The sequence below is a fragment of the Histoplasma capsulatum genome, assembly GCF_000150115.1.
Source record: "Histoplasma capsulatum G186AR genomic scaffold supercont2.5, whole genome shotgun sequence".
Taxonomy (NCBI): domain Eukaryota; kingdom Fungi; phylum Ascomycota; class Eurotiomycetes; order Onygenales; family Ajellomycetaceae; genus Histoplasma; species Histoplasma capsulatum.
Genome location: NW_025544805.1, coordinates 216,621 through 240,849, shown reverse-complemented (window position 1 = coordinate 240,849; position 24,229 = coordinate 216,621). Strand labels below are relative to the sequence as shown.

Genomic DNA, 24,229 nt, shown 5'->3' with positions numbered 1-24,229 from the left:
TTAGGTGGGTGGTCTTGATGATTGCATTATGGAAGGACTGCTCCCCAGTAACTCTATCTGGCTACTACGACTAAGACGAGGCTGATATTTTTGGTTGGGGTTTCAGTCTGATTCTGATCCAAGGATTCAAGGTGAGGACAAACAGTTCGTAGAGATAACAGAACACACAAAGGCTGATGAAACAAACAGAAAAAGAGATGCCCTTGTATACACATACACATACACGAGCACAGCACACCCTGCTCCACGTATTAGTGACAAGCTTTTCTGAATGATAACTCTTGTCCTGTGCTATTTATATGAGGATCAATTCCATCATCACCTGCAAACCGGCTCACCCCACTCCAGAACCTTAAAAATACAATATCACAGCTATTCTTAGTATCTGAGAGTCCTTACTCTTACTGCCTTTATGAAACGAATCAATCAATCAGTAGTTACTCGTATTTACTTGATTATTAAGCTCTTCTCTTCATTCCCCTCGAATTCTATAAAAGAACCCCGAGGGGGGGGGGAACGGAGAAGGGCAAGTAATAATTGCCACTACAAGAGAGTGCATTTCTTTCCCACCAAGTTACTGGATGGATTCGATGATGCCCATAAAAGATACCAGCTGGCAACATGCCAGTGGCGAATGGACACAGCGCAGTGCTTGGTACCGCCCAGGTACTCGCGATGGGCCCACCCAGCCAACGACGTGGGCGCAGGTGACCCGTTGGCTGTTTTCTTTTTTTGCTATCATTTACTGATTATTTTTGTTAGTTAGTTACTTTTATTTTACGGAGTATATTTTCTCACCATTTTTCCTGGGGCATATCTCAGTCTCACAATCTCGCAGTCTCTCAGTCCCACAATCTCCCAGTCCCCCAATCTCCCAGTCCCCCCCCAGTCCTCCCAGTAGATCTGTGATGCACAGTCCAATCCACTAACCTGGCTAGTTGTTCCCCCCTTGGCGTTGGCGCTGCTTGGGGTCCTCGCCTTCTTTGCCAACAACACCAAACCCCTGCTGTGGAAGGATGACCCTAGTCAGGTACACGGCTCTGGCTGGAGTCGGCGCTCTGGCTGGTAGAGACATTAAGAAGAGTAAGGGGAATGATGATATCCTCCGGTTTGCAGTAGCGAATACACCAGATAATATATAGAAGTACAGATTATATAGATAGATATATGCTCTTTTAAATATTTACTATGTGCACACGGATTTCATGACGCAAAATAAAACAAAAAGATCCCTAGTAACTATAAAAAAAAAAGGCAAACGACCAGGGCCTTAACTACCCCGAGTCCAACCCAGGTGCCCGCATCCTGCACGCACATCTTCAGCCAGAACCCATCGTCGCAGCAGACGAGGATCCCCCCTTTTCGATGTTTGATTTGAATAAACTAGTCAACTAATATCTTCTGTCCAGCTGCCGCCCAATCACTAACTAGCTAGCTCACTTATTTTGACATCGGGACCTCCCAGACCAGCCAGTGGGCACTGAGCCCCCCCGCCCCGGACGACTTCCTGTGGCAATAATGGCCTGCTGCGGCACACAAAACGGAATTTGCATTTTCTATTTTTTGTACGGAGTATGCTTGCGGGGAACAGGAGGGAAATGGAGAGCGAAGAGGGTGGATGATGAATGTAGTTATAGAATGTCAGGATAGATAGACAGCTTGCTTGTTATTGTTAGTCTTGTAACAATAAATACAAAACAGCGCCATCTCTCTTCTCATACCTCAGCGTTCCCGCGGCTCGTCGTCGTCTCCAGCGTTTTTATGGTTTGCGGTCCCTTTTCCCTTTTTACTCTGTGTCCAACCCGCAAACCCGCAAAACCTGTAACTGGCTCCGTTTATTTTATTTTGTTTTATTTTGTTTTCCTGCAGTACTTTCTTATCTTCTGTCTTTTCTCCTCCATCCTCGCTTTGCTATCCCTCATCTCCCGCCGGCTCTCTCTCCTCTCCTTGGGCTCTGTTATTTATTTTCCCGGCTGCTGCGATTCGTATTTCCTTCCCGCCCAAGCTGGCCCGGGTCGTTGTTCCACCTCTCTCTGCTTGCCGCCAGGGCTGATCCTCCACGCTCAATTATTGCTTCTTTTGCTGCGAATCCTCTCTCTCCCCATTATTCCTCTCGTCGTTTTTACCTCTTCTACAGATCATTTTTTATTTCTCCTTCCCCTTTCGCTTCCCCTTCTCTGCTTCTCTTCCTCTTCCTCGTCCTTTTGCTCTCCTCTCCAGGTTGACGCCTCACGCTGCGCTCTTTCACGACAAGCTCTCCTTCTGAGACTTGCTGTGGAAGAGTTGAGTTCTTAATTTAAGAGTTGGTCCTGGCTTCTCTCCAAGAATGGCTTCTTTCAAGGTGAGTCCTGGCCCTTTCCCGGACCTTCTCATGATGGATCTGAATCCAATTAATTCCTCATGGGCATGGGATCGAACATAATAACTAACTCCAAGACCCTCCTCTCAAAATAATTTACTCCTCCTCAGGAATCCCTCTCCTCCACGCCCTCAAGACCCATCAGCCATACCACTCCTCCTCTCCGCCAATCCAATGGCCGTCACCATTCCCACTCCGTCTCCCTCGGCGCCGTCAACATCAATCACCGTGTCACCCGCCGAAAAAGCATGACCTCCGCCGCCGCCAGCAGTGCCGCAACTGCCGCCGCCGTCGCAGTGGCTATGGGAGAGTCTCCCAGCTCTGCTGCCCTGTCCACATCCTCCTCCCACCTCCATCACCATCGACGAGCCCTGAACACTCGAAAGGCCGTCGAATCCACCTCCATGGGTGCTTCGTCGGGCTTTACCTCCTACCTCGCCCGCAATGCCGCCCAAGACGCTACCCCGGCACGCAAGAATTCCCCCAACTCCATTGACGAAAATACTGCCGTGGAAGATGTTTCCCCCCTTGCTGGCGGTACTGGTGCGGGGAACAACAGCAGCAGCAGTATCAGCAACGGTAAACCTATTAGTACGAAGCAACGGAGTCGTCGTGCCAGCGAGGGCTCTCACCTCATCCGTAGCGAAGGGAAACGCGTCATGAATGAGCTAAGATGTGATCGGTGTGGAAAGGGATATAAGCATAGCAGCTGCTTGACGAAACATATGTGCGTATATCTATATATTGATATATATATATATTCCTTCTGTTTAGGTGTTGTGAACGGGTTTTTAAAATATCTCTATTTACTTCCCGTGAGAGGTCAAGCGATTGGGCTGTGCTTCATGCGACACTACATGCATGCCATTTTCACCCTCCGCATCTGATAAAGACCATCTACCTCATTTATCTTCGCGATATTTCTCTCTCTCTTTTTTTTATTCTTACCCTTTCTTCTCTTGCCCTTTTTTTTCTTCCTTTTTTTTTCAAATTTGAAGTTTTAAATTGCCCATTGGATCAAAGATCTTACTATGTTTTATTTTTATTATTATTTTTACTTTTGGGAAAAGCCCTATTGACAATTAATGAACAGGTGGGAACACGACCCAGCGTGGGCTTACACATCCAAGCTCCTCATCTCAAAACATCAGCAAGTCCAGCTCCTCGAAGCCGCATCCGTTCTAGTAAATATGAACCCAGACACGCCAGCGTCGTCCGTTGACCACCACCAGCCCACCGGAGAGTCCGACCGCTCCTCCACCTCCCCGACCGCCTCCGGTATCTCAGAGCTTCGCGACGGCAACAGCTCAGCAGAAACCACCCCACCCCCAACCGGCGAAGAAGGTATTTTCGCCATCACACCAGCGAAACTATCAGCAGCACAGACAGGAGTTCACGCCAGACCCCATAATCGCAGCAACAGCCAAAGCCATAGCTTCCGCTTCAGCACAAACAACTTTTCACGCTCCTTCCAATCCATCCCCTCCAGCTCCTTTACGGACAGTGCGCCCACCCTCTCCCCCTCCCACTCTCACTTCCGCCAGTCCAGCACGGATACACGGCCCTCCACCGCAGAAACCGGAGGTCTGTTGGACGACGATGAAGCTGGACTCGCTGCTGCAATTGAACTGTGCCATTTCGGCACTCCCCGAAGCGGGCCTGTCCCCATGTCCCCGGATATCCCACCGGTCCCACCATTGCCCGCAAAGTTTGTCGGCAGCCAGAGTATGGGTGTTGGTATGGGGGTGGGGGCGGGGCTGGCCACCACCCCAAACAACAACAGCCACAACCACAACGGCATCAACGGCATCAATGGCATCAACAACAGCAGCCAGAACAACACGCACAGCTTCGACGTGCTCGCCAACGTCGCGAGGCATGAGGCATCCTCCACGCCTACCATCTACAACCCGCTAAACATGCATCCATCACTGTCTTATCGAGTCTCTGATGTACGGGACGTGAAGATGGATGATGCGCAGCTATTGGATACCCGAGGACCCATCAGCGGCAGCAATGGTAGCAGGGTGATGATGAAGTCCACCAAGACTAATAATAATATTAATAAAAGAAATGCTGATGATATTGTGGGGGCAGCGGGGGCTGAGCTGAATGATGAGGAGGAGGATGGCGATGATTTTGCGCATGATCGGGGAGGGTCTGTGGTGCCAATGGATGATGACGATGATGGCGTTTTTGGGCGGATGGAGGAGTGAATGGACAGGTTGGCGAGAGAGGAGAGGAGAAGGGTGCGGTGGATGAAATGAAACTGAGGGATTGGAATGGGGATGGGAATGTTTCGCTCTATCTCTCTCGCTCTCTCTCCCTTTCTCTCGCTGGTCTGACACACTCTCTTTGGCCCCCCTCTTCTCTTTTTGATATGACGATATTACGGCTGCCAGCTGACAAACCAACCAACCTTCCCTACCCTTCCCACCTACCCTTTTTTGACAATGTTCGCTTTTCGAGTCGTTTCCCCCCGCGGTTTCTCCCACGCCCTCGTTTTCTATATCTTTCTTCTTCCCTCTCTTATTATTTTTATGGACTGTTCGGAATCCCTAACCTCCTCTTTTGTCACTTGTCTATTGTTGGTTTGCCCCTCCTCCCCTTCCCTTTTATTTTTTCTTTATCAGTTATATATATAACATATCATTACTATACTATACTATAACTATACTATACTATAACTATACTATACTATAACTATAACTATATTATACTATACGAAGCTATTAAGTATTGTTAACTAACTAGCTATTCAGATCAGATTAGATAATATTACCAGTTTCATCTAACTAACTTAACTAGAGCATTTATCGTTTCTTCGTCTCGGGAATAACAATAATAGGATTTTTTTTAAATTCTTTATTTGGGTGCGTGGTTCGATATCCTCATTCTGTAATGATTTGTCGACAATTCGTGAGATGAACGAAAAATGCCATTGTCGTGTCGTAGTGGGTAAAGATAAGAAGATAAGATAGATATTCCTTGGAGCAAGTTGCATAGAGTTTTTTTTCTTTCTTTTCATTTTTCTCAAGGGAAAAAAATGAAAATGAAAATGAAAATGAAAATGAAAAATTAATAATTATAATGACGATAATGAATGATAGTTGATGAACATCACTCTGTTCTATCCACATCTCTATCCCCCTATCCATGCCTCGCCTCCCTTATCTGTCTGTCTGTCTATCTCACCTCCATCCCTCCCCCTCCTTAAACAAAACCATCTAGTTACCGCCTGACTCCCTGAAAGAAAGAAAGAAAGAAAGAAAGAAAGAAAAACACTTCTGAATTTCACCAATGAAACAACACGATGAAAAATGGTAGTTGTTGTAATTTCCAAGCTGAGAAGGTAAAGTAAGCCAAGCTTAGATTACATATATTGCATTGAAGGAGAATTTTTTTTTCTTACAGAGACAAGAATGGAGTAGAATGAATGCACTGTGCAAAAATCCGTGGGGAATAAGAAGTATATAGTAAAAGGAAGCGAGAGTATATCAAAAAAAAAAAAAAAAGAAAAGAAAAAAGACAGAGAAAAAGAAGCGAGGAAAAAAGAATAAATATGAAGACAATGAGAATAGAACCAAAGTTTTCCCCCCAACAGATAGCAGAAAGAAAACCACATTAATTAATACTTCATGAATGTGCAAGGTTGCTTCATTAAAACATGTTTCACCCTCCTTCCCCCCCCTTCACTCAATCACTTGTTTCCAATCCTGTACGGAGAGTATATTGACAAAGACAAAAAAAGGGTTGAGCTACCCGCCCGTTCCTCAACAAACAGCAATAAGGAAAAATAACAGGATAATAGCGAAAAAAAAAGAAGAGGGGTGGAAAAACGTGTGTAAATAAATGGAAGAAAGCCATCTCAAAATCGTCAATTTTTTTTTCCCTCCCTTCTCGGCCTGTTTCTCAACCTCTCTCATTCATCGCTAATATCATGCGCTCCGGGTCGTACACTTATTATGGCTTCGGGCGCGTTCAAGAGTTTTTTCTATTATCGTTGCTGGATGGAAGTTCGCAGAGGAGTTGGAGTAAAATTAAAACCGAGAGCATAGTTGTGCCACCCCGGCCCCGTAGTTATTAAACTTTTGTTTCGTCGATCACGGAAGATCGTAGTTATTTACTCATTCGATTCCGGAATAGTGTGAATTTTACTTCTGGAGAATATGCACAAATATATATAGAGAGTGTGTGTATGTGTGAGAGAGAGAGCGCGTGTGCGTGTGTTGATGATGGTGGCTGATCAAGCATCGCTGGGCCGGAGAAGCTGGCATCTATTTGGTTTCGGACTTTGAATGCGCCATTCGCTGGACTGTCGGAACGTGGATATGGGTTGTATATTCATCACGACGTCATGAAACCGACAATCAGGGTAAATAAGATAGTTGTAGAAACTAAGGAATTTGTTTCTGGGAGTGCGCAGCAGCTTTATTCTCTGACGGCCGGAGACATTGATCTGGAGATGGCTTGATCAGACACATGACTTGTTTGAGAGGTAGAAATGCTTATTTATCATACCATGGGGGATGCTGTATGGGGGTATTCATTCATTCAATTGTAGAATCGGGAGCGTCGATTGCAGCGGGGTATAGGAGCTTCGATTGTAGCGGGGTACGGGTCGTGGAGGTATCCGGTCCTCGACCTCTCCCAGGCAAGAGCAATCTATGCATGAATGAGATGGTTTAGAACGTTGAGGACTTTATGTACGTATCCTTTTGAAAGTTGGTATACTAACTTTGTATGTTTTTTCTTCTATGCTTCATCTTCTCGAATCCAATACCCAACGCCAACCGTCTTAGTCTCCCAGCAATACCGCAATTCCCTCAATCCACATCACCGCGTCCATTTCCGAATTGCCACCAGATCGGTCAAGGAGTTCAAAAAAAATCGCTCTCCCACCTGACATCATTCACCTACATCGAACCAATCTGACGAAAGGCCGGAGGAAAGAAATGGTGCAAGTGGGGTGGAGCGGATAATTTCGTCCTCAGCCCAGATCTAGCAAACGAACGGAATGTGAACATGCTCTAGTTTGAAGCTAGAACCGTTGGTGAGGATAGTGGGGATAGCCGTACTGCTGGTACGGCCAAGGAAACGGCGGCATCTGACCTCCTTGCCCTGGAACGGGCGGTTGTCTGGCAACTACCGGGAATTGCCGAAAGGGGGGAGGCGGATGTGGATGAGGTGGGCGGAACCCATTCCCCTGGCCCTGTAGATTCACAGGCATGGCAGGCCGAATTGGTGCCATCGGCGCAACTGTCGACGACGCGGCATGCCCAACAGGCGAGGCTGGTAGAGGAGCTGGAGGAGCTTGTGGTGGTGGATTAGATCCACCATCACTCTCCATTTCCAGGCGATCTATCAGTTCCGCCTGTTGTTTCCGCATCTCGCGCTGGTAAAGTCGACGTCGTTGCCTCTGGCCCATCCTGTTCCTCTTTGGACGCTCCGAGGGTCCTTCTTCCTTGTCGGTGCTGCTCCTGTTTTCCGCAGCCGTTTGCCCATCACCTGCGTTCGCGACGATAACGAACACGAGCCGCAGGAGCACAAAGTGCGAGATGTTCTCCAGCCGGCGGAGCACAAGCGCCGTCAACTGGGGCATACGGACTGAAGCAACTGAGGCAGGCAACAGGGAAGTCGAACCGGGTTCATTGTTGACTCTTTCCACGGGTATGGCATCAGAGTCTGCGGCTATGCAATTCGACCAGTTAACAGGCGTTCCGATCTGCTGTCGCGCCAAACGATTGATTATGACGTCGACAACTGGATGGAACGAATATTCCACCAATTGCGAGCCTGTAACCAATGCAAGACTTGACAACGGAACGTCACACACTGCAACAGAGTCGGTGAAGACAGGACCGTTCTCCCTGTAGTAGATGGGGTTTACACCTGATTGCCCCATGCCCATAGATGACTCGATCATGGCGGTAACGACCTCGTAAGCATCTGATATTGGCACCAGGGCCACATCATTGCTCATGTTGATCGTGACGGTCAGACCGGATGTCATAACGAAGTGTTTAGCCACCTCTGGTGAAGGCACGAAAAGTCTACCGAAGGAGAGGGCCAGATCCTCCCGTGTGTAAGCAATACTGATGAGTTTCAGACTCAGCCAACAGACGAAGATTATTGCCAGGGACCCGACAGCTAGCTCCAGAAGAAAACTGGATGATTTGGCTGATTGCGCCGCATCGTCCATCTCGACGCCGCCAATAGCAACGCGAGAGGGCTCCACAGCCTCCACGGCCAAACCGATTTCTGAGGAGCTGCCGGAATACATATCTCGCGAGAAACATGTATTTGGGGACGCTACCGTACCACCACTGGGGATGAATACCCAGGAACTGCTGTTGCAATACATACCATCGAGATATGCATCACTAGGCAATCTGGGGAGTCCTGAGAAGCCCGCGAACGACCCAGGTCTCTCGTGCTGGAAGGCCCCGGCGGCCTTCGAATTGGCGGTTAGCACGAATTCATAGGTGCCTGTTAAAAAAAATGAGGCCCTAATTGCCCCAGTCACCCTTTCCACGAAGGACCCGTGGGGGCGGATATCGGTATATGGCACAGGGAAGAACGTGCCCCACAGAGTCAGGGACGCAACAAGTCCCAAGAACGAAAGCAGAAGCATTCTGCTGCTGGGTATGGTGGTGAGCAATTTAACCAGTACAAATCTGACTAGGGGGAAATAATTGCATCACTAACTTGCAAAACGCGCCAACTTACGTACTTTATTTGGTATAAAACTGAGCTTAAAACTTCGGTTTGCGCTGTAAAGCTGCTAGTGTGATCTGGTTTTTTTTGATGTGGAAACTTGGTTTTTGTGTGTTTGGATAGGCGAGAAGAGCGAGATGGAGAAAGAGAGAGGGAGGGAGAAGTGTTTAGAAAGAAGAAGAGGAGCGTTGTGTTGTGTTGTGTTGTGTTGTGTTGTGTGAGGGGGAACTCATTCACTGGCGCGTCGTGAATAACACGACCAAGATAGCTCAGAGTAAGCGATGTGCCCAGTAGAGATGGCCTTCCACTCAATAGAAGAGGGTCCGATTGTACGGGATATTCACTTTTTGGAGGCAGCGCAAACGGATTCACCTGCTTGGTCGTTCACTGGAAGCGGATTTTGCCGCACTCGCAAAGACCAGAGAGCGAGTCTGCTGCTTCAAGGCCTATAGAGCGAAAGTCCATGTCGCAAGAAACAGCGGAAGAGTGTCCAAAAACATGGGAGAGAAAATGTAGTTCCCAGATACGAGGATATCGCATCTCAGATGAATACCCTAATCTGTAACAGGATATCAAACAACGAAGGGAGCCAGAGATGATGAGAAAAGAGATGTAGATTGCAAACGCCCCCTCTTTTTAGTCTGAACAAAGAAAAGAAAAAGTCTGAGAAGATAGGAATCCCAACGCCGACATATATATCCGCTGTAGAATGGAAAGCCAAAACAAATGTTCGAAGCCAAAATAAGGATGTCGAAAGAAAAATGTCTCCTCCTTCAGTCGATTTCCATCTCGTCCTGGGTGCCGCCATCCACCAAAAGTCTCGTTTTCTTCTTTGTACGTAGTCTCTCCGCGCCAACAACGTGGCTCAGATTCTTGTTTGCTAGTGACTCCAGCGGCAGGTTCTCCTCCTCCATTTCCTTGAGCTCCTTGCGAATAAGATGTTCTCCCTCGGCCACAACCCTTCGGTCTTCCGCTCTCTTCTTCTCCCGTGCCAACTTGCCAGCCAATCTTTTCTTTGTAAACACACGTTCCCGCCTCTGTCTAATCTCCTCCACCCTCTCCATGGCCTTGATCGTGGCCGCGACCAGGTTACGGTCGTACTTGACGGGGATGTTTCGTCTCTTCGCGAATTGTGAAAGGAGCAACGAGGAATCGACAATCATCTCCTTACCGTGGAGAGCACGGTGGGTCTTGGTCCATTTCAGCTTGCGGGGCTGTCGCTTCATCTTGAAGTTCTTATGACACTTCGAGCGGCAGAAGCGGAATGTACGGGCGTCATTGCGCACAAATGTTATGCCTTTGCTCGGATAGCATGGCTGGGAGCAGAAATGGCAGGTCTCGATTCTGTTATTTGACGTTTGTTGTGGTAAGTTCATCGTATTCATGCAGGAAATTTCAGTTTAAGAGAGGCATACCTCATAGCTGCTTATTCGTAGGTGCTTTCAACAGCGAGCCTTGATTGAAACAGAATTGACCGTCGTTTCTGTTGCTCTCACGCTATTTTCTCTTGATCGCATATGAACTTTTTTTTAGTGGACTGTAGATCAGGTGACATAATGAGACTCTAATCCTTATACGGACTAGTGTTTTGACTTTTCTGTTCCTTCACCCAAACTTTAACTTTATCAAGGGAAAATATTCCTGAGAACGGGCGAAACGTCCTCGCAACAATCACCACCGCTGTCCTGTCGTACAGTTCCAAGCCCATTTCCACTCTCTCTACCCTTCCCTCAATTTCTTCCACCCATAAATATGGCCTCCGTCCTCGCCATCGGGTTCGGCGTTGCTACTGCAGCTTTTTTGGTTTGTCATCCAACCTCGTCTTGAATGATGTACCTGGAGCGATGGAAAGCTGACATTTGTTATCTAGGGTCGTGCTGGTCTCGTTGCTTATCGCCGATCTAGAGGAAGTGTAAACAGCATGGGAAAAGCATTTTACAAGGGAGGATTCGAACCGCGCATGAATAGACGCGAGGCGTCGCTCATCTTGGAACTTTCGTACGTTGATACTTATACCGACAGCCAATATGGATATCCTCTGCTCTGCATGCGAATCCTTGGATTTGTAGTTAGAGACATATTAGGAGGGATCTCCTTTACTGACGGGACCATAATCGTCACAGTGAACGAAACTTGAACAAAGACAAAATCCGCACAAACCATCGCAAACTCATGCTGCTCAACCATCCGGACCGTGGAGGAAGCCCGTACCTTGCCTCCAAGATCAACGAAGCGAAAGAACTCCTCGAAAGGAGTTAGTTGTTAGAATCGGACCGTCCGGAATTACTGTCGATCCATTTGACTCGAACAAGCGGCGAGCAGGCGAAGATTTCTTTTGGCAATACTATCTTGCCACGCTTTGCCGGGTGTATAGCTCAATTCCCCGTTGTTTTCTCTTCCCGTTTTCCTTTCTTTTGGTTTCCCCCCTATTTACGAGGGATGCATAGCGAGGCGTTTTTGATTTTGCTGGGTACATATAAACCTCCCAATTTTTGCCGCATTTAGCCATTCGCACATATGGTATATCCACCAAATCCCTCCTCTTATTTGTTGTATAAGAAGCAAAATTTGTATATTACAGATACCGGTACAGAATTCTCTCGTGTCTTTCTTAAATTTCAAGCTGATATCGCAGAATTTACAATGAATGTTGGCAGCCTAGAAATCGAATTATAATGTTGGGGAAACTCTGAGGGTACGAGCGCCTCTTTGGTGATATTTTCTTATGCCTTTGAGCTATATTGCATATCCGAGATTAGATCCTGCAGTGCAATGCTTTAGAAAGACACCGGGATAACGAGAGAGTGCATGTCCTCATCCACAGATACTATCTAATAAATAAATTCTTAATCCCTTCTCAGGACGCCCGCTTCAACGTCATGTGATCTCCGGCTGTAGGAGGGGTCCATTTTGACATCTGCCCCACGGCAAAGCCAGTTTATCGCCAAACTTCATTTCTCGGCCGGCAATACGGTGAATCATCGGCCTGGATATGTATTCATTATACATTCGTATATGTAAATCTGTTGACTCCTTCATTACTACAAGTACTAGTACCTATCCAACACACCTTTGCACCCGTTGCTCGCGCGTGCTAGATCACTATCAACTATCAGTCCTTTGGCAACTGACGAATACCCGTAAAGATGCCTTTGAATGCCTGTGACGTCTTCTCGGCCCCAGAGCCCAAGTTCTGCGCATTCCCCAGTAGACGAAGTGTTGTTCACAGCACGAAAGGCATCATTGCCTGTACACAGCCCCTAGCCGCAGCTGCAGGGCAAAGGATCCTTAGAGATGGAGGAAATGCTGCGGTAAGCGCCATTGATTCTCTTTCTTCTCTCCTCAGGTTTTCCAAATCTCGTTGCTTTCTATCTAATTGCTCTGTGGACTTCGTAACTAAATGATTATTGCAGGATGCCGCTGTGGCGGTTGGTATGTGAGCGATTTATGGTGGCAGAATGCCCCTTTTATTATATATTATTATATATCTACCAGGCTAGTGAGGTCGATGGCTGATGTATACTATTGGCACATGATTAGCTGCGGCTCTCAACATAACAGAACCGTCTTCAACAGGTATTGGAGGTGATATGTTCTGTTTGTTTTATAACGCAAGGACCAAAAAAGTGCATGCCCTCAATGGCTCGGGCCGCGCAGCGGCCAATATTTCTCTGGATTTTGTTCGCAAGGAGTTACGTCTTGCTGCTGGCGAGGAGGGCAAAATTCCGATGACCAGCGTACATGCTGTGACGACGCCAGGTGCAGCTGCCGGATGGATCGACACCGTGGAACGCTTCGGAAGCGGGAAGTTGTCATTGGAACAGATTTTGACACCAGCCATCGAATTGGGAGAGGAGGGATTTCCTGTGTCTGAGCTCGCCGCGTCATTTGTATGTGCATTATCCTCTGTTACGATTGATTTATTGCCCCCCGCGCCCCTTGGCCAACTTGTTCGTTGCTAATGAGCCAACCAACAATATAGTGGGCAGAAAGCGAAAAGCTCATCCGTGACGCATCACCAAACTTTAGAGAGATGCTGAAACCCAGCCCCAGTGGGAAGGATGGAGTGAGATGTCCACAGGCGGGGGAAATATTCAAGAACCCCACTCTTGCCCAAACCTTTCGAACACTGGCAAAGGAAGGCAAAAAGGGCTTCTATCAAGGCCGTATTGGGGAAGCAATTATCAAGGTGGTCCAAGATCTCGGTGGCCGTCTTTCACTTGACGATTTGAAATATCACATGGAAACAGGCAGTCAAGATGTAGACGCAATTTCTTTAAAGCTCAACCCAACCGACATTGGCGGAATCAAGCGTGATGGCAAAGGCGAAATAGAAATCTGGGAGCACCCCCCCAATGGCCAAGGTATCGTTGCTTTAATGGCATTGGGTATCTTGGAAGAACTGTCCAGAACCGGCAAGATCCCCCACTTCGCGGCCGAACAACACAACTCCAGCGTCTACCTCCACGCCGTCATCGAAAGCCTACGAATCGCTTTTGCCGACGCAAGCTGGTGGGTGACGGATCCAGATGTCGAAAACGTCCCGTCCGAGGAATTAATTTCCCGCGCTTACCTCGCCAAACGCGCAGAGCTCTTCGATCCGGATAAGGCTTGTGACGTCATCGACCACGGCAGCCCCGCTCACAACCACTGCGACACGGTCTACTTCGCCGTGACAGACCAGGAAGGCAACGGCATGTCCTTCATCAACAGCAACTACGGCGGCTTCGGCACCTGCATCATCCCGCAAGGCTGTGGCTTCACGCTGCAGAACCGCGGGGCAAACTTCTCGCTGACACCAGGCCATCCCAACGTCCTCGCGCCCCGTAAGCGCCCCTACCATACCATCATCCCAGCCATGGTCACCAATACATCAGATAACTCCCTTCACACAGTGTATGGAGTGATGGGCGGCTTCATGCAGCCGCAGGGCCATGTGCAGGTGCTGATGAACATGCTTGCGTTTGACCAAACCCCGCAGACGGCGCTGGATGCTCCCCGTATCTGCATTGGAGCGGGGATGCCGGAGCGGGGCAAGCCATTGAGACATGTGGTATATTTAGAAGAAGGGATCAAGGAGTCGGTGGTAGAAGAGCTGAAGAAATTGGGACATAATGTCGAAGTGTTGAAAGGGTTCAAGCGTGGGATGTTTGGGCGGGGCCAGGTCATCCGGTGCCATTATGACGAGCAGAAGCGGGTTTATAGCGCTGGAAGTGATATGAGGGGTGATGGGGCGGCGTTTCCTGTTTAAAATGAATGATTTGCCATTTTTCAAGCAATGAAAGTGTTGTTTAGTATCGAGGTCTAGGTGCAATCATCGAAGAATAAATAAAGTTTCGTGTGTTATATGTATTTATTTGAAGCTTAATAGCCAAGAGGTAGCATGCTATTTCACACAATTCCCCCTTGTTTCTTTCAATTGCGAGGCAATTGAACCTCCCTTACTTCCCCCTCCCCCTAATGGCCATCATGATATTTTCTATTGATATATTTTTTGAGCCCACACCTAATGTTCAATAGCCCTTTTGGGCAGGTATTTGTATTGGGTTCTCTGCACAAATCGCTCCTTTAGCCAGCCGTCGTGGTTATCTCTATTGTTAACCGTCACCTCCATTTAATCTTGGGCGCATTCGCAATGTAGTGAAGTATGTAGTCGTTTTTGGACAGAGCGGGAATGAGAATTTTTATGAAGTAGATAAGAGGATCCGTGAGAATAGAATATATAGATGATTAACAAAGTTATTAATACTATTGATACATTTGCGGCCAGCTCATATTCAATCACGAGAACTCAATTTTTTCCGGTTTCATGGATCTGTGCTCAGCAGCACAGCAGCACATATGGCGACTTTTTAGGAGGAACTTAAAAATGTCACCCCGGAACGGAAGGGTAAGAGGGAGAGAGGGACAGGAGGAGAAAGAGGCAATGGTTATAAAAGGGGTAACTGGAATGTGGTGATATAAGAATAAATAATATAAAATAACATAGAAGTCAGAATTGAAAATGCCAAGAATGGGACGAAGATTGTGGGATATAGTTTGATAACAGAAGTAAGCAGAACGCGACAAAACAAAAGTCATGTTATCCAGCAGCGGCAAGGACAGTCCTTAGGTTTACCATGAATCTATCCTTCAATTTGTCCAGAGGACCGTTGTCCCGATATCTGTCAGAGTCGCGTCGCTCCCGTCTTCGTCCTTCGTAATGGCTATCCCTTCTCTGGGGTTTTTCTTCCTCTAGATCCTCAGCCCTTCTCGATCTCCGATGTTCCCGTCGGCGCCTCCCTGCGTCGGCGTCATCCAGCGAGTCCCTTGGCGAGGTATTCTCGCGACTTCTTGGCTCCTTCTCGCCATGATGCCGATGTTTGTGACGAGAATTGGAATGGGGTCTGGAGCTGCTTGAAGAATCTGATGGACGGGAAGTAGATAGCCTTCTCTCGTATTGTTCGGTTACATTAAGCTTGAGTAAGGGCCCGTTGGTTTCGGACTCTCCACTGGCCATAAGCTTCAGTAGCGCGACTGGTTTGGAGGTTATGGTTGACAAGCTAAACGAGGTAGATTCCCTTCTACTTTGAGAAGAACCTGAATGGCGACTTGTATCAAACGAATCCTTTGCCGCGCTGTCCCTCCTAGCTCGTCCTTCACTATGTTTGCGATTGGCCCTTCTGTGACGTTCAGCTCTTTCCTCGTCGGAACTTCTCCTTGGTGATCTCTGTTTCTTCACTTCGCCAAGTACTTCCCACTTTGGATTTGCAAAAGCAGCTCGTTCGCGTTCTTGACGGTGAAGAGCATAACTGTCAGAAGAGCTCTTGGACTCTCGCCTCCCATGCTCCCATTGCGAGCGATGCCGTCGTTTTCTCCGTCTTGTTTTCAATGATGCAGCGCCCTCAGCTGATTCTCCTGCTGGAGAATCGATTATGACATTTTCATGAACGTTATCATTGCCAATTTCATCAATTGATCTATCAGCAGTCGGCTGATCTGGTGGAATGTCCTCAACCGGAATTTGATCAGGGACAGATGTTTCCGGGAGAGGAGACTCTTCACTAACATTTAACTCTGGCATTGGCTGCTCTGGCGAGGCGTCTGGGACTAGAGTATCTTCCACTTGTGCGGCCTCTTCCGCAACTGGCTCCTCCACAATTAATTCTTGTGTAGGTCGATTTTCTAGAATCGGTTCTTCAGGGGCAGGGTCCTCATGAGGGGGATCTTCAGCGTCGGCCCCTTCGACGGAGGGCTCTTCGGCAGGCGGATCAACAACAGGAACGTCTTCAGGGGGATCCTCCGGAGCTGGTTCTTCGAGGACAGGATTTTCTTCTGTTATATCTTCCACCGCTAGTTCTTCTGTAATCGGATCCCCGGTTGACTCTTCTTCCGCAAGACATGTTGTCTCGGCTGGTGCACGTTCGGTTGGCGTTTCTTCTGAAAGTGTAGGTTCTTCATCGCCATGACCATCATCCTTAGGTTCTTCTACGGAAGCCGGAACATCCACGGGATCGTTAGCAGTTGGTTCCTCTGCTGGGGTGTCTTCAAATGGCTGATCTTCGGCTAGCTCTTCAGTAGGAGATTCTTCGGGCAGCGTTTCTGTAGGTGGTTCTGCAGGAGACAGTTCCTCCGCAGCTTGCTCTTCCACAACTTGCTCTTCCACAAGCTCTTCCGCAGGATATTCTTCAAGTTTATCTTGTGCCTCTGGCTCTGGAGATACAACTTCAGTGGGACTTTCCCCTTCAAGAGCTTCAGCATCCTTTTCATCGGCTTGGACGTAATCATCCAACTTGGATGGCTCCGCGTCAGGTGAATCAGGCTCATTGGCAATTGTTTCATCCTCTTTGTAGATTTCATTTACAGGCTCGCTTGTGTTGTCAGGACAGTGGCTCAATGCGATGTTCTCATCATCGTAATCGCCATCGTGATACAGCTCCGCCTCAGCCTCCTTCTCTGCTTTCACCCGGGCAACCTCGGCTTCGGGGTCAACATCTGGGAATCGTAGCTCTTGCACGCTGGTCAGCATTGCACTTCCTACAGAATCGAAGTTTATATCACCTTCATTGTCACAAGCCTCCAGGTTATCTGGAGGCGTTTCGGTCAGAGGATCTGGTTCCTGACTCTCTCCGGGTTCAGACACTTCGGGCTCGACATTTTCTGGAACGTCATCTGCTGGAGGAGTGGCATCCTCACTCGCGACTACCTCCATTTCCGTCTCCCCCTGTTCAATTTGATCTTGTTTGCAACCTTCCCCATCCTCGGTTGAAGGCTCCTCATTTTTTCCCTCCGTTCCATCTTGACTGAATGTCTCCTCACTCGCTTCCTCTTCTGGTTTCTCCACCTCTTCTTTCACTTCCCCCTCCTCCTCTGCAACATCTGGAATAGTGTCAGTTGGGTTTCCGATGGATACCATTTCAAATGGAGGCTGGTCTTCTCCTGTGGCATCTTTACATATCAAACATTAATTTTGAGTGCACAACGAGGCTTTTTAAGACAAAACGTAAGTGGGAAACCAAAGGTACATCATAAATTATGACCGCACAAACGAAAAGGAAAATAATAACAAAAGAAAAAGGAAAATAGGTAGGGCGATTCGAAGATGTGATGGAGGTATAATGCACGTACCATTCGAGGGTTCGGGTACAGGTTCACTCGGGTCAGTCACTGATGGATCATCTGGACCCTTATCCTTGTTCGACTCAATGTCAGCATTGACCTTATCATCGCCGACTGTTCCAACATTCTCATAAATAGGAATGACTGGCACGTCTGAGAACTTGAGAGTTTCAAGGTCGAATGTTTGATATTTAAATTGAGGGAGCTTTGCATACAACAACGGAGGCTTCGACATCTTGTACAGGTATAGCCGACGGGGAAGCACCGTCTCCAGGTGAATTAATATCGATGTCAGACGGCCTTGTGACGCTAGGAGGAGGGTTGTTGTTTTTCTTCTTATTATTCTTTTTCTTTGCCATATTTAGCCGACGAATGATATATCAGAAAACGTAAAGGATCTGGGCGCTGGCGGGGGAATCTGTTGACTTAATAAAGTGTAGCAAGGTGAGGGGTGAGAAAAGCAAATGAGTCGTCAAAGAGAGTGACACAGTCGATGGCCACATAAGATTAAGATATGAGAGGATGGAACTGGCGAGGAACAGCAAAGGGGCGATGTAATAGGAAACAGAAATGCAACGGAGCACATGTTTAACTGCAGTTGCAGATGACGCAGGGGGGGATCTTCTCCTAGAAACCGTAGTGGAAGCCCTGTAAAAACACATCCGCAACCAGCTAGGTAGAAGGCAAATTCATAGACCAATTCGCAGACATGATATGTGACGTTCACCCACCTCCCACAATACGACCAGGAACTGATAAATTCACGGGCATGTACCAACCACACTAGAGTGGGTTGACGATGCAAGCCCGACAGCCGACATCATGCAGATGTTGTAAGCACTGGCGACTTAAAATAACCAGAGGCCCAAAAATATATGGAGAACAAAAGACACAAAAACCTAGAAATGAAAAAAAAAAAAAAAAAAAAAAAAAATCAAGACAAAACACGTCTTGAGGAAAAAATATCAGGCAATTACGACATCAACATCTTCCAATGAGAGCCATGAAATTAATTTAAACATGGGCGGAAATATTTCGCCTAGTAAATGGATTAATTTAACCCACAAGCATCAACCAGAGCGCATATTCCAGGGAGGGCGATGCCTCACGAGTGACATGGTAATTTCCTTGCCTGGGATGACCTGAGGTTTCTGCCCAACGTTTCCGGCAATTGGCTCCGGTGATTGCAGGGCGGATGGGGGTGCAGCTTTCCACTGGGCCGTAATTGGATTGGTCTCAGTCGTTTAGTCCTAAGATGACTGTGTATGCTGAGCGGCCTGCACATATCACACCATAACCACTCATGAAAAATGATGCAGTATTCCCACTGACGGCTTTCCACATAAGCCTGGCGGGGAAGTCTGGCGTACGTGAGCGGAGCGGTTCCTGGATGCTTCTGGACTATTGATCCAGTGCTAGGGTATTGCTGGAGCAACGCGATCGTCAATCTGCAAAGCGAAGGATGCAGCACGATCAAAGCATCAAATCGAGAGTGGCTGGGCGAGGTTAGCCATCGCAGCCCACGGTCAAACCCCCAGGCTAAGGGCCTCACATTCCGAGAAAGTGGAGGTTGCAAACGAACGGAGAGGTTTGAGGTGGTTGAGCGAAGGTGAGATATCCATCCTCGGAATGGGGTCGAAGCCTCGACCCCGTGACCTGGACCCCCGATTGGCCAGCATTCCTTGGCGCCACTCGCGATTGGATGCCCCGTGGCTGCAGTTTGGGGCCTGATCTTGGGAGCAAAGCTGCAGGCTTAGGCTGGTAAACAGTCAACGTATCAAAGAACATCGGACAGACAAATCACCTACTCAGACACTTCCCCATCATATTATCTTCTCTCAACCTCTGTTTTTAATCTTCTATATAAAAAAAATCTATTACTTTCAAATCATATTTTCAATACTATCAAATAATTTTTGATTTGAGAAGAATATATTAATCTATTGAATAAAATGAGCTATCTCTATATTTAAATTTTATTATCATCTTCAGCGTTTTAATTGTGTAATTGTATAGTTAATTGTATTTTTCACTTTGAGTTAATTTTATATTACTGAATTTCTTTTAAAGGATTTTAAAATATAAAATTCAATCATTGACTCGAATCTTCTCTTCTGATTAGAAACACAAATAGTTATCTTTTTTTATTGTTGACATTTTGATTACATCTTAAAGTGGAGAAGCGTCCAAGTAGGTGATTGGTGATTTGCCCAACAGAAACTGTGGGATGGTTAATCTTCTCATTGTGCGATCGCTAGCTAACTATATAGGGCTAATCACGTGCGGTGGAGGGCCACCTGGGCAACTAGTGCCCAACAGAAACTAGGTGATAGATTACGTTACTCTGCTTCATCTTTTTCAGTGGACATTGAGACCCCATTCGAATATATGCTGTGGCGGATTTTCTTTTCGATACAGTTTGCCACTCAGAGATTACAGTGGGAGAAATCAAGGGTTGCCAATTCTCCTTTCTATAAATAAATAATTCCTGCCTTGGGCTCTTAGAATCGGATACGCCCTAGGAACACTGCGACTAATCTGCGCAGAGAAGACAGGATTCAAATTATTAGAAACAGATCAATTTGAAATCTGTAGCACAGAGCCTCCACCATTATGTTGGAATAAACCATGGCTAGGCCTAGGCTTTCACGTTTTCAAGATGATGTTCCCAGCAAAGCTTATGTCAAGGTCTTTAGAATCAAAATATCGTCTGGTTATTTATGATTAAGGCTGTACCAGTTTAAACCAGCTTAAACCGGTTATCTCAGCCTCGCTCGCAACGGGATACCTTTCACATCGAGGGCTTTGTCATTTCTGTCATAACAATTCACACTTTCCAGCCACCTCCAACCTAGGGCTGCCCAAGGCGACAGGCAACAAGACAAGATATCGAAAGTTGGGCATAACAGCCCACGGACATACGTGTGCCAGCAAGTTCCAGCTCAGCAGTTACTCATGAACAATCAATTCCCCTTCCAATTGGCAATGAGCCAACGTGGGTAGGGCTCAACTGAAAAAAACTGCGTACCCACGGATGCCATTTGCATAAATCTCTCAGACAAGCATACCGCCCAAGTGTCCAGTGTCCATCCCAAGGAATTCATGGAGTCACGAAACGACGCGGACGCCATCTTCCGCGATAGCCGTTTCTGAAACAGACGTCCATCGTTTTCAAATCCGCCCACACCCCCCCATTTTTCCGCATACATAGCTCTCTAAATAACCCCCATCCAAACGTCAGGAAATAAATAGATCATGACTGCTGAAAGCATACCTTACGCATTACGTTCAACCCATCGCTCCATTGGAAACGGAAACTACAAGAGCACAACATAAGAAACAGCGACCCTGGAGATTCTCTCATACCATGGGCCCACACAGCGCCATGCTCAATAACTCAGTAAAACAGTCTGCATGTCGGGTTTTCCATGGCCGGCGAAGATTTCCTGACTTGGCCTCGTACAGCTTTGCTTAGTGCGACCAGGCTCCTGTCCGCCTCACCAGTACAAGATATGATTTAATCAACGTGGCAAATGATATTTGTTGTCTTCTATGCCACTCTTCGTGCGGAAAGTTTGAATACTAGTATCACTGGGTTATGATCATCATTGTCCTTCATTGTGTGTATCCACTAGCTGCCACACTCTGGAAGGCATTGGCCAAGCAAACAATGAGGCTGGACGGATTAATATTTATCCTGTCGATTCTGTGGACTTATCCATATGCAATGGCCTGCGGGCTATTGTCATTTTATCAAACATTAACCATAGAAGCGAACTCCCACTCCTGGTATTGGAGCCTGCAATGCAGGCAAATTTTTAGTATTAAAATAACTTATCCACTGCTCACTATCTCATCTCTCCCTACCCCGCCTTTTCTTTCATTCAGTTCATCTCTCAATGACGAAATGATATTTCCTTAACAAGACAGTGAGCTAATTGAAACTTGCCCCACCATTGGTGTGATGGCAACGCTGTTACATCCGCTTTCCCCGTTCTGACAGAATTTTCGGTGAATTATCTTTCCCTGGTGATAATTCACTGCCTGAGGCATGATTGGAGACCATGATCCCCCCATATCAAAAATTGTAATGCATCCCCAGAAATCCCATCACGGAAAGTCCGCTTTAGCGTGAGGTGGGCGCAAGAAATTGCGTTACGCCAAATCGCAGGTTAACAGAAGCAATGAATATCCAAAATGCAGCATAATTCCATACCTCTGTGGTCCGATCACCCATCGTTACATATCGCGAATTCGTTGTCAGGTCTCATCCACCCCCCTTCTCTCAAACCTATCATAACAAATCGATGGCATCGATCATGGGGAAAAGGGGAAATTGCATGCAAGTTGGACAAACCCTTCCCTACCCCTCAAGTTCCTCTCCCCGGCAGCCGAACACATTCGATCTGACGTGCATGGGCTCTTACTTTGTATTCGCAAGAGCTATCGGGATGTCCCCTACAATCATTGTTGCACGTCCCCTTTAAGGCGTACTCCCGTTTCCCCGACCCTGGCTGTTATGGAATTCCATTGTAGGGTCCTCCTATTAGCTGACTCGAACACCGAAGCCTGCTGAAAATGCCTGCAGTGTGTAAGAACGCTTCCGGATAGAACTCTTGCCATTTCTTTTCTTTCTTTCTTTCTTTCCTTTTTTTTTCCCCCCCATCTAAGGGTTGGGGGAACATAATATTCAGTATATGGTTGATAGCAGAAGTTCTTAGTATTTAGGCCAGGTTTTATAACAGGTACAAGATTTTTGGGCTTAAACCTCTCACTCCAATATGTTGATAACTGCGCTTACTCATTGCCTCCTGGGGTTAGATCGCTTCCTACCACGATCGTTTATATTTAGCAGCCAGTCTGGTATGGATTCATGACTGAGAAGTGGTTTGGTATACAATTAAGGGAGTATTGTTCAAAGTGCCTATTATGAATGTCACTTATTATCAATTTTATATCATCGTGGCCTGAGAGTTTCCTATCATAAAATTATGGCTTTAATCGAGAAAAAAAAGTATGTCCTACGCCGCAGCTGGCATAATTACTGCTAACTGATAGGGTCGAGTTGGGCGAGGGTCCTCTAAATCAACTTGATAGTGAGAGGATTGAAATGAAACTTAATTCATTCGTCGCGATTAACTAGTTATAGATAGTAGACGAAAATAAATCCCGCTAGATTTGACATTGATGCTTATAAATGCCTCTAAAGCTGAATACGTTACCCAGTTTTTTTTTTTATATTTGTTACGGAAAATGGGTCGAGAAACGTAGCTGGTCTAGCATTAAGCACAAGCACACACGAGCTAGTTAAGGGAAAATGTATGTACTCCTTTCTACTTTGTTGCATTTGGAAAAGAGAACAACACTAATCCTTTAGCCAGGGGCTGCTTTATCCATTCTTTCATTTTTCCAGATCATGGCTGCTGGATAAATGGACGCCCCAAGCCAAGCATTTTCTCCCATTCTGTCTTCGGGACGATATATGTACATTCCGCTCTCATCCACTTTATTTGCTTTCTTCCCTTCGCGCTGCATTATAGAGTCCATCCGCACGTCATCGAGGACACTGGAGACTATATAACCCACCGAATGAGGGGTATATAGCAATCCGAGGATAAGTACAGAGAAGTTGTACGGCGGCTGGCTGAAAGTGGTCTGGAACTTATGTTAAGCACATATAATGATGTTGAGGTGATGCTGCTATAGAGCACTGTCAAAAACACAGCGGGGAAGCGTAGATAAAACAAGATGCTAAGTAGATCAATGAGAATCATCTTTCAAAATTTTCAGCCATTTGGCCGTGCTCTGCGTAATCTGGCGAGAAGACACCCAGCTGAGTGTGCAACATTTGGTTCTACCTCCGCGACTGGCTTTTTTGGCGAAGCCAACGTCTCTGGAATCCCAAAGCGGAGAATTAGTAGTGACACTCCTCCGTAAATAGTCAAAAACCATTGAGTGCTCCTCCAGCCCCAAGCATACGCAATTGCCCCTCCAATTATTGGAGCCAGCAGGGGCCACACAACGGCCCCAGGAAGAGTGTGCCCATTGCTTTGCCTCTTTCTCATGGATCCCAGATGTCTGCAATCGTTCCAGCCCCAATTACCTGGACCGAAGCTGCTGCTCCTCCGCTCAGCAGCCGCAACACAATAAGCATTTCTATAGAAGACCCGACTCAAGTACTTTCCGTCGCGCTATACATGTCGAGTATGGGAGCATTCCCGCTAGGGTGGTCCGCGTTAAGCGAAACCTTTTGTCGCCGTTCGATATATCTCATATCGTTCACTCTTTTTAACGTTTTCAATATCCTTTCCGCCATCGCAACTGATTGATCGTGACATTCCGGCCATCCTCATATCACAATGATGGGATGAAATATGACGATGGTTGGAGGTTCAGATCGTTGCTAATGTTCAACACTGTGAAGCAGTAAGCTCGGATAAGCGTTGAAGGGCATCCCTCCAAGATATGATGATGATTCTGACAATTGATAGTACTTTCAGTGATATTCTGTACAGAAATCGCTCACTGAAAGCAATCATCATTATAAGTTGTTAA

The 24,229-nt window shown here is 46.9% G+C and overlaps 10 protein-coding genes across 10 annotated transcripts; 6 read left to right on the top strand and 4 right to left on the bottom strand.

Annotated features, from left to right (window-relative positions):
- Window positions 1-543: 543 nt before the first annotated feature.
- Window positions 544-1,553, bottom strand: HCBG_04015 (uncharacterized protein; the record flags this gene model as incomplete). Its single annotated transcript, XM_045431064.1, has 3 exons — window positions 544-735; window positions 799-1,006; window positions 1,441-1,553. 3 exons carry the CDS (start codon window positions 1,551-1,553, stop codon window positions 544-546), a joined length of 513 nt encoding a protein of 170 aa, XP_045287617.1.
- Window positions 1,554-2,326: 773 nt separating this feature from the next.
- Window positions 2,327-4,575, top strand: HCBG_04014 (uncharacterized protein; the record flags this gene model as incomplete). Its single annotated transcript, XM_045431063.1, has 3 exons — window positions 2,327-2,341; window positions 2,470-3,086; window positions 3,453-4,575. The coding sequence occupies 3 exons, from the start codon at window positions 2,327-2,329 to the stop codon at window positions 4,573-4,575; spliced, it is 1,755 nt and encodes a 584-aa protein (XP_045287616.1).
- A 2,653-nt stretch (window positions 4,576-7,228) lies between these two features.
- On the bottom strand, window positions 7,229-8,993 carry HCBG_04013 (uncharacterized protein; the record flags this gene model as incomplete). Its single annotated transcript, XM_045431062.1, has 1 exon — window positions 7,229-8,993. The coding sequence occupies one exon, from the start codon at window positions 8,991-8,993 to the stop codon at window positions 7,401-7,403; it is 1,593 nt and encodes a 530-aa protein (XP_045287615.1).
- A 705-nt stretch (window positions 8,994-9,698) lies between these two features.
- HCBG_04012 (60S ribosomal protein L24B) lies at window positions 9,699-10,553 on the bottom strand (the record flags this gene model as incomplete). Its single annotated transcript, XM_045431061.1, has 2 exons — window positions 9,699-10,420; window positions 10,492-10,553. 2 exons carry the CDS (start codon window positions 10,494-10,496, stop codon window positions 9,850-9,852), a joined length of 576 nt encoding a protein of 191 aa, XP_045287614.1.
- A 275-nt stretch (window positions 10,554-10,828) lies between these two features.
- Window positions 10,829-11,335, top strand: HCBG_04011 (mitochondrial import inner membrane translocase subunit tim-14; the record flags this gene model as incomplete). Its single annotated transcript, XM_045431060.1, has 3 exons — window positions 10,829-10,879; window positions 10,947-11,074; window positions 11,200-11,335. The coding sequence occupies 3 exons, from the start codon at window positions 10,829-10,831 to the stop codon at window positions 11,333-11,335; spliced, it is 315 nt and encodes a 104-aa protein (XP_045287613.1).
- Window positions 11,336-12,222: 887 nt separating this feature from the next.
- On the top strand, window positions 12,223-14,433 carry HCBG_04010 (gamma-glutamyltranspeptidase; the record flags this gene model as incomplete). The annotated part of the gene is made up of 4 exons (XM_045431059.1): window positions 12,223-12,387; window positions 12,490-12,508; window positions 12,617-12,966; window positions 13,059-14,433. The coding sequence occupies 4 exons, from the start codon at window positions 12,223-12,225 to the stop codon at window positions 14,325-14,327; spliced, it is 1,803 nt and encodes a 600-aa protein (XP_045287612.1).
- A 348-nt stretch (window positions 14,434-14,781) lies between these two features.
- On the bottom strand, window positions 14,782-17,909 carry HCBG_04009 (uncharacterized protein; the record flags this gene model as incomplete). Its single annotated transcript, XM_045431058.1, has 2 exons — window positions 14,782-17,434; window positions 17,684-17,909. 2 exons carry the CDS (start codon window positions 17,907-17,909, stop codon window positions 15,159-15,161), a joined length of 2,502 nt encoding a protein of 833 aa, XP_045287611.1.
- A 1,020-nt stretch (window positions 17,910-18,929) lies between these two features.
- On the top strand, window positions 18,930-19,405 carry HCBG_04008 (uncharacterized protein; the record flags this gene model as incomplete). Its single annotated transcript, XM_045431057.1, has 3 exons — window positions 18,930-18,937; window positions 19,022-19,040; window positions 19,094-19,405. 3 exons carry the CDS (start codon window positions 18,930-18,932, stop codon window positions 19,403-19,405), a joined length of 339 nt encoding a protein of 112 aa, XP_045287610.1.
- An 897-nt stretch (window positions 19,406-20,302) lies between these two features.
- Window positions 20,303-20,827, top strand: HCBG_04007 (uncharacterized protein; the record flags this gene model as incomplete). The annotated part of the gene is made up of 3 exons (XM_045431056.1): window positions 20,303-20,382; window positions 20,515-20,669; window positions 20,733-20,827. The coding sequence occupies 3 exons, from the start codon at window positions 20,303-20,305 to the stop codon at window positions 20,825-20,827; spliced, it is 330 nt and encodes a 109-aa protein (XP_045287609.1).
- A 1,838-nt stretch (window positions 20,828-22,665) lies between these two features.
- HCBG_04006 (uncharacterized protein) lies at window positions 22,666-24,003 on the top strand (the record flags this gene model as incomplete). Its single annotated transcript, XM_045431055.1, has 2 exons — window positions 22,666-22,688; window positions 23,616-24,003. 2 exons carry the CDS (start codon window positions 22,666-22,668, stop codon window positions 24,001-24,003), a joined length of 411 nt encoding a protein of 136 aa, XP_045287608.1.
- Window positions 24,004-24,229: the final 226 nt, after the last annotated feature.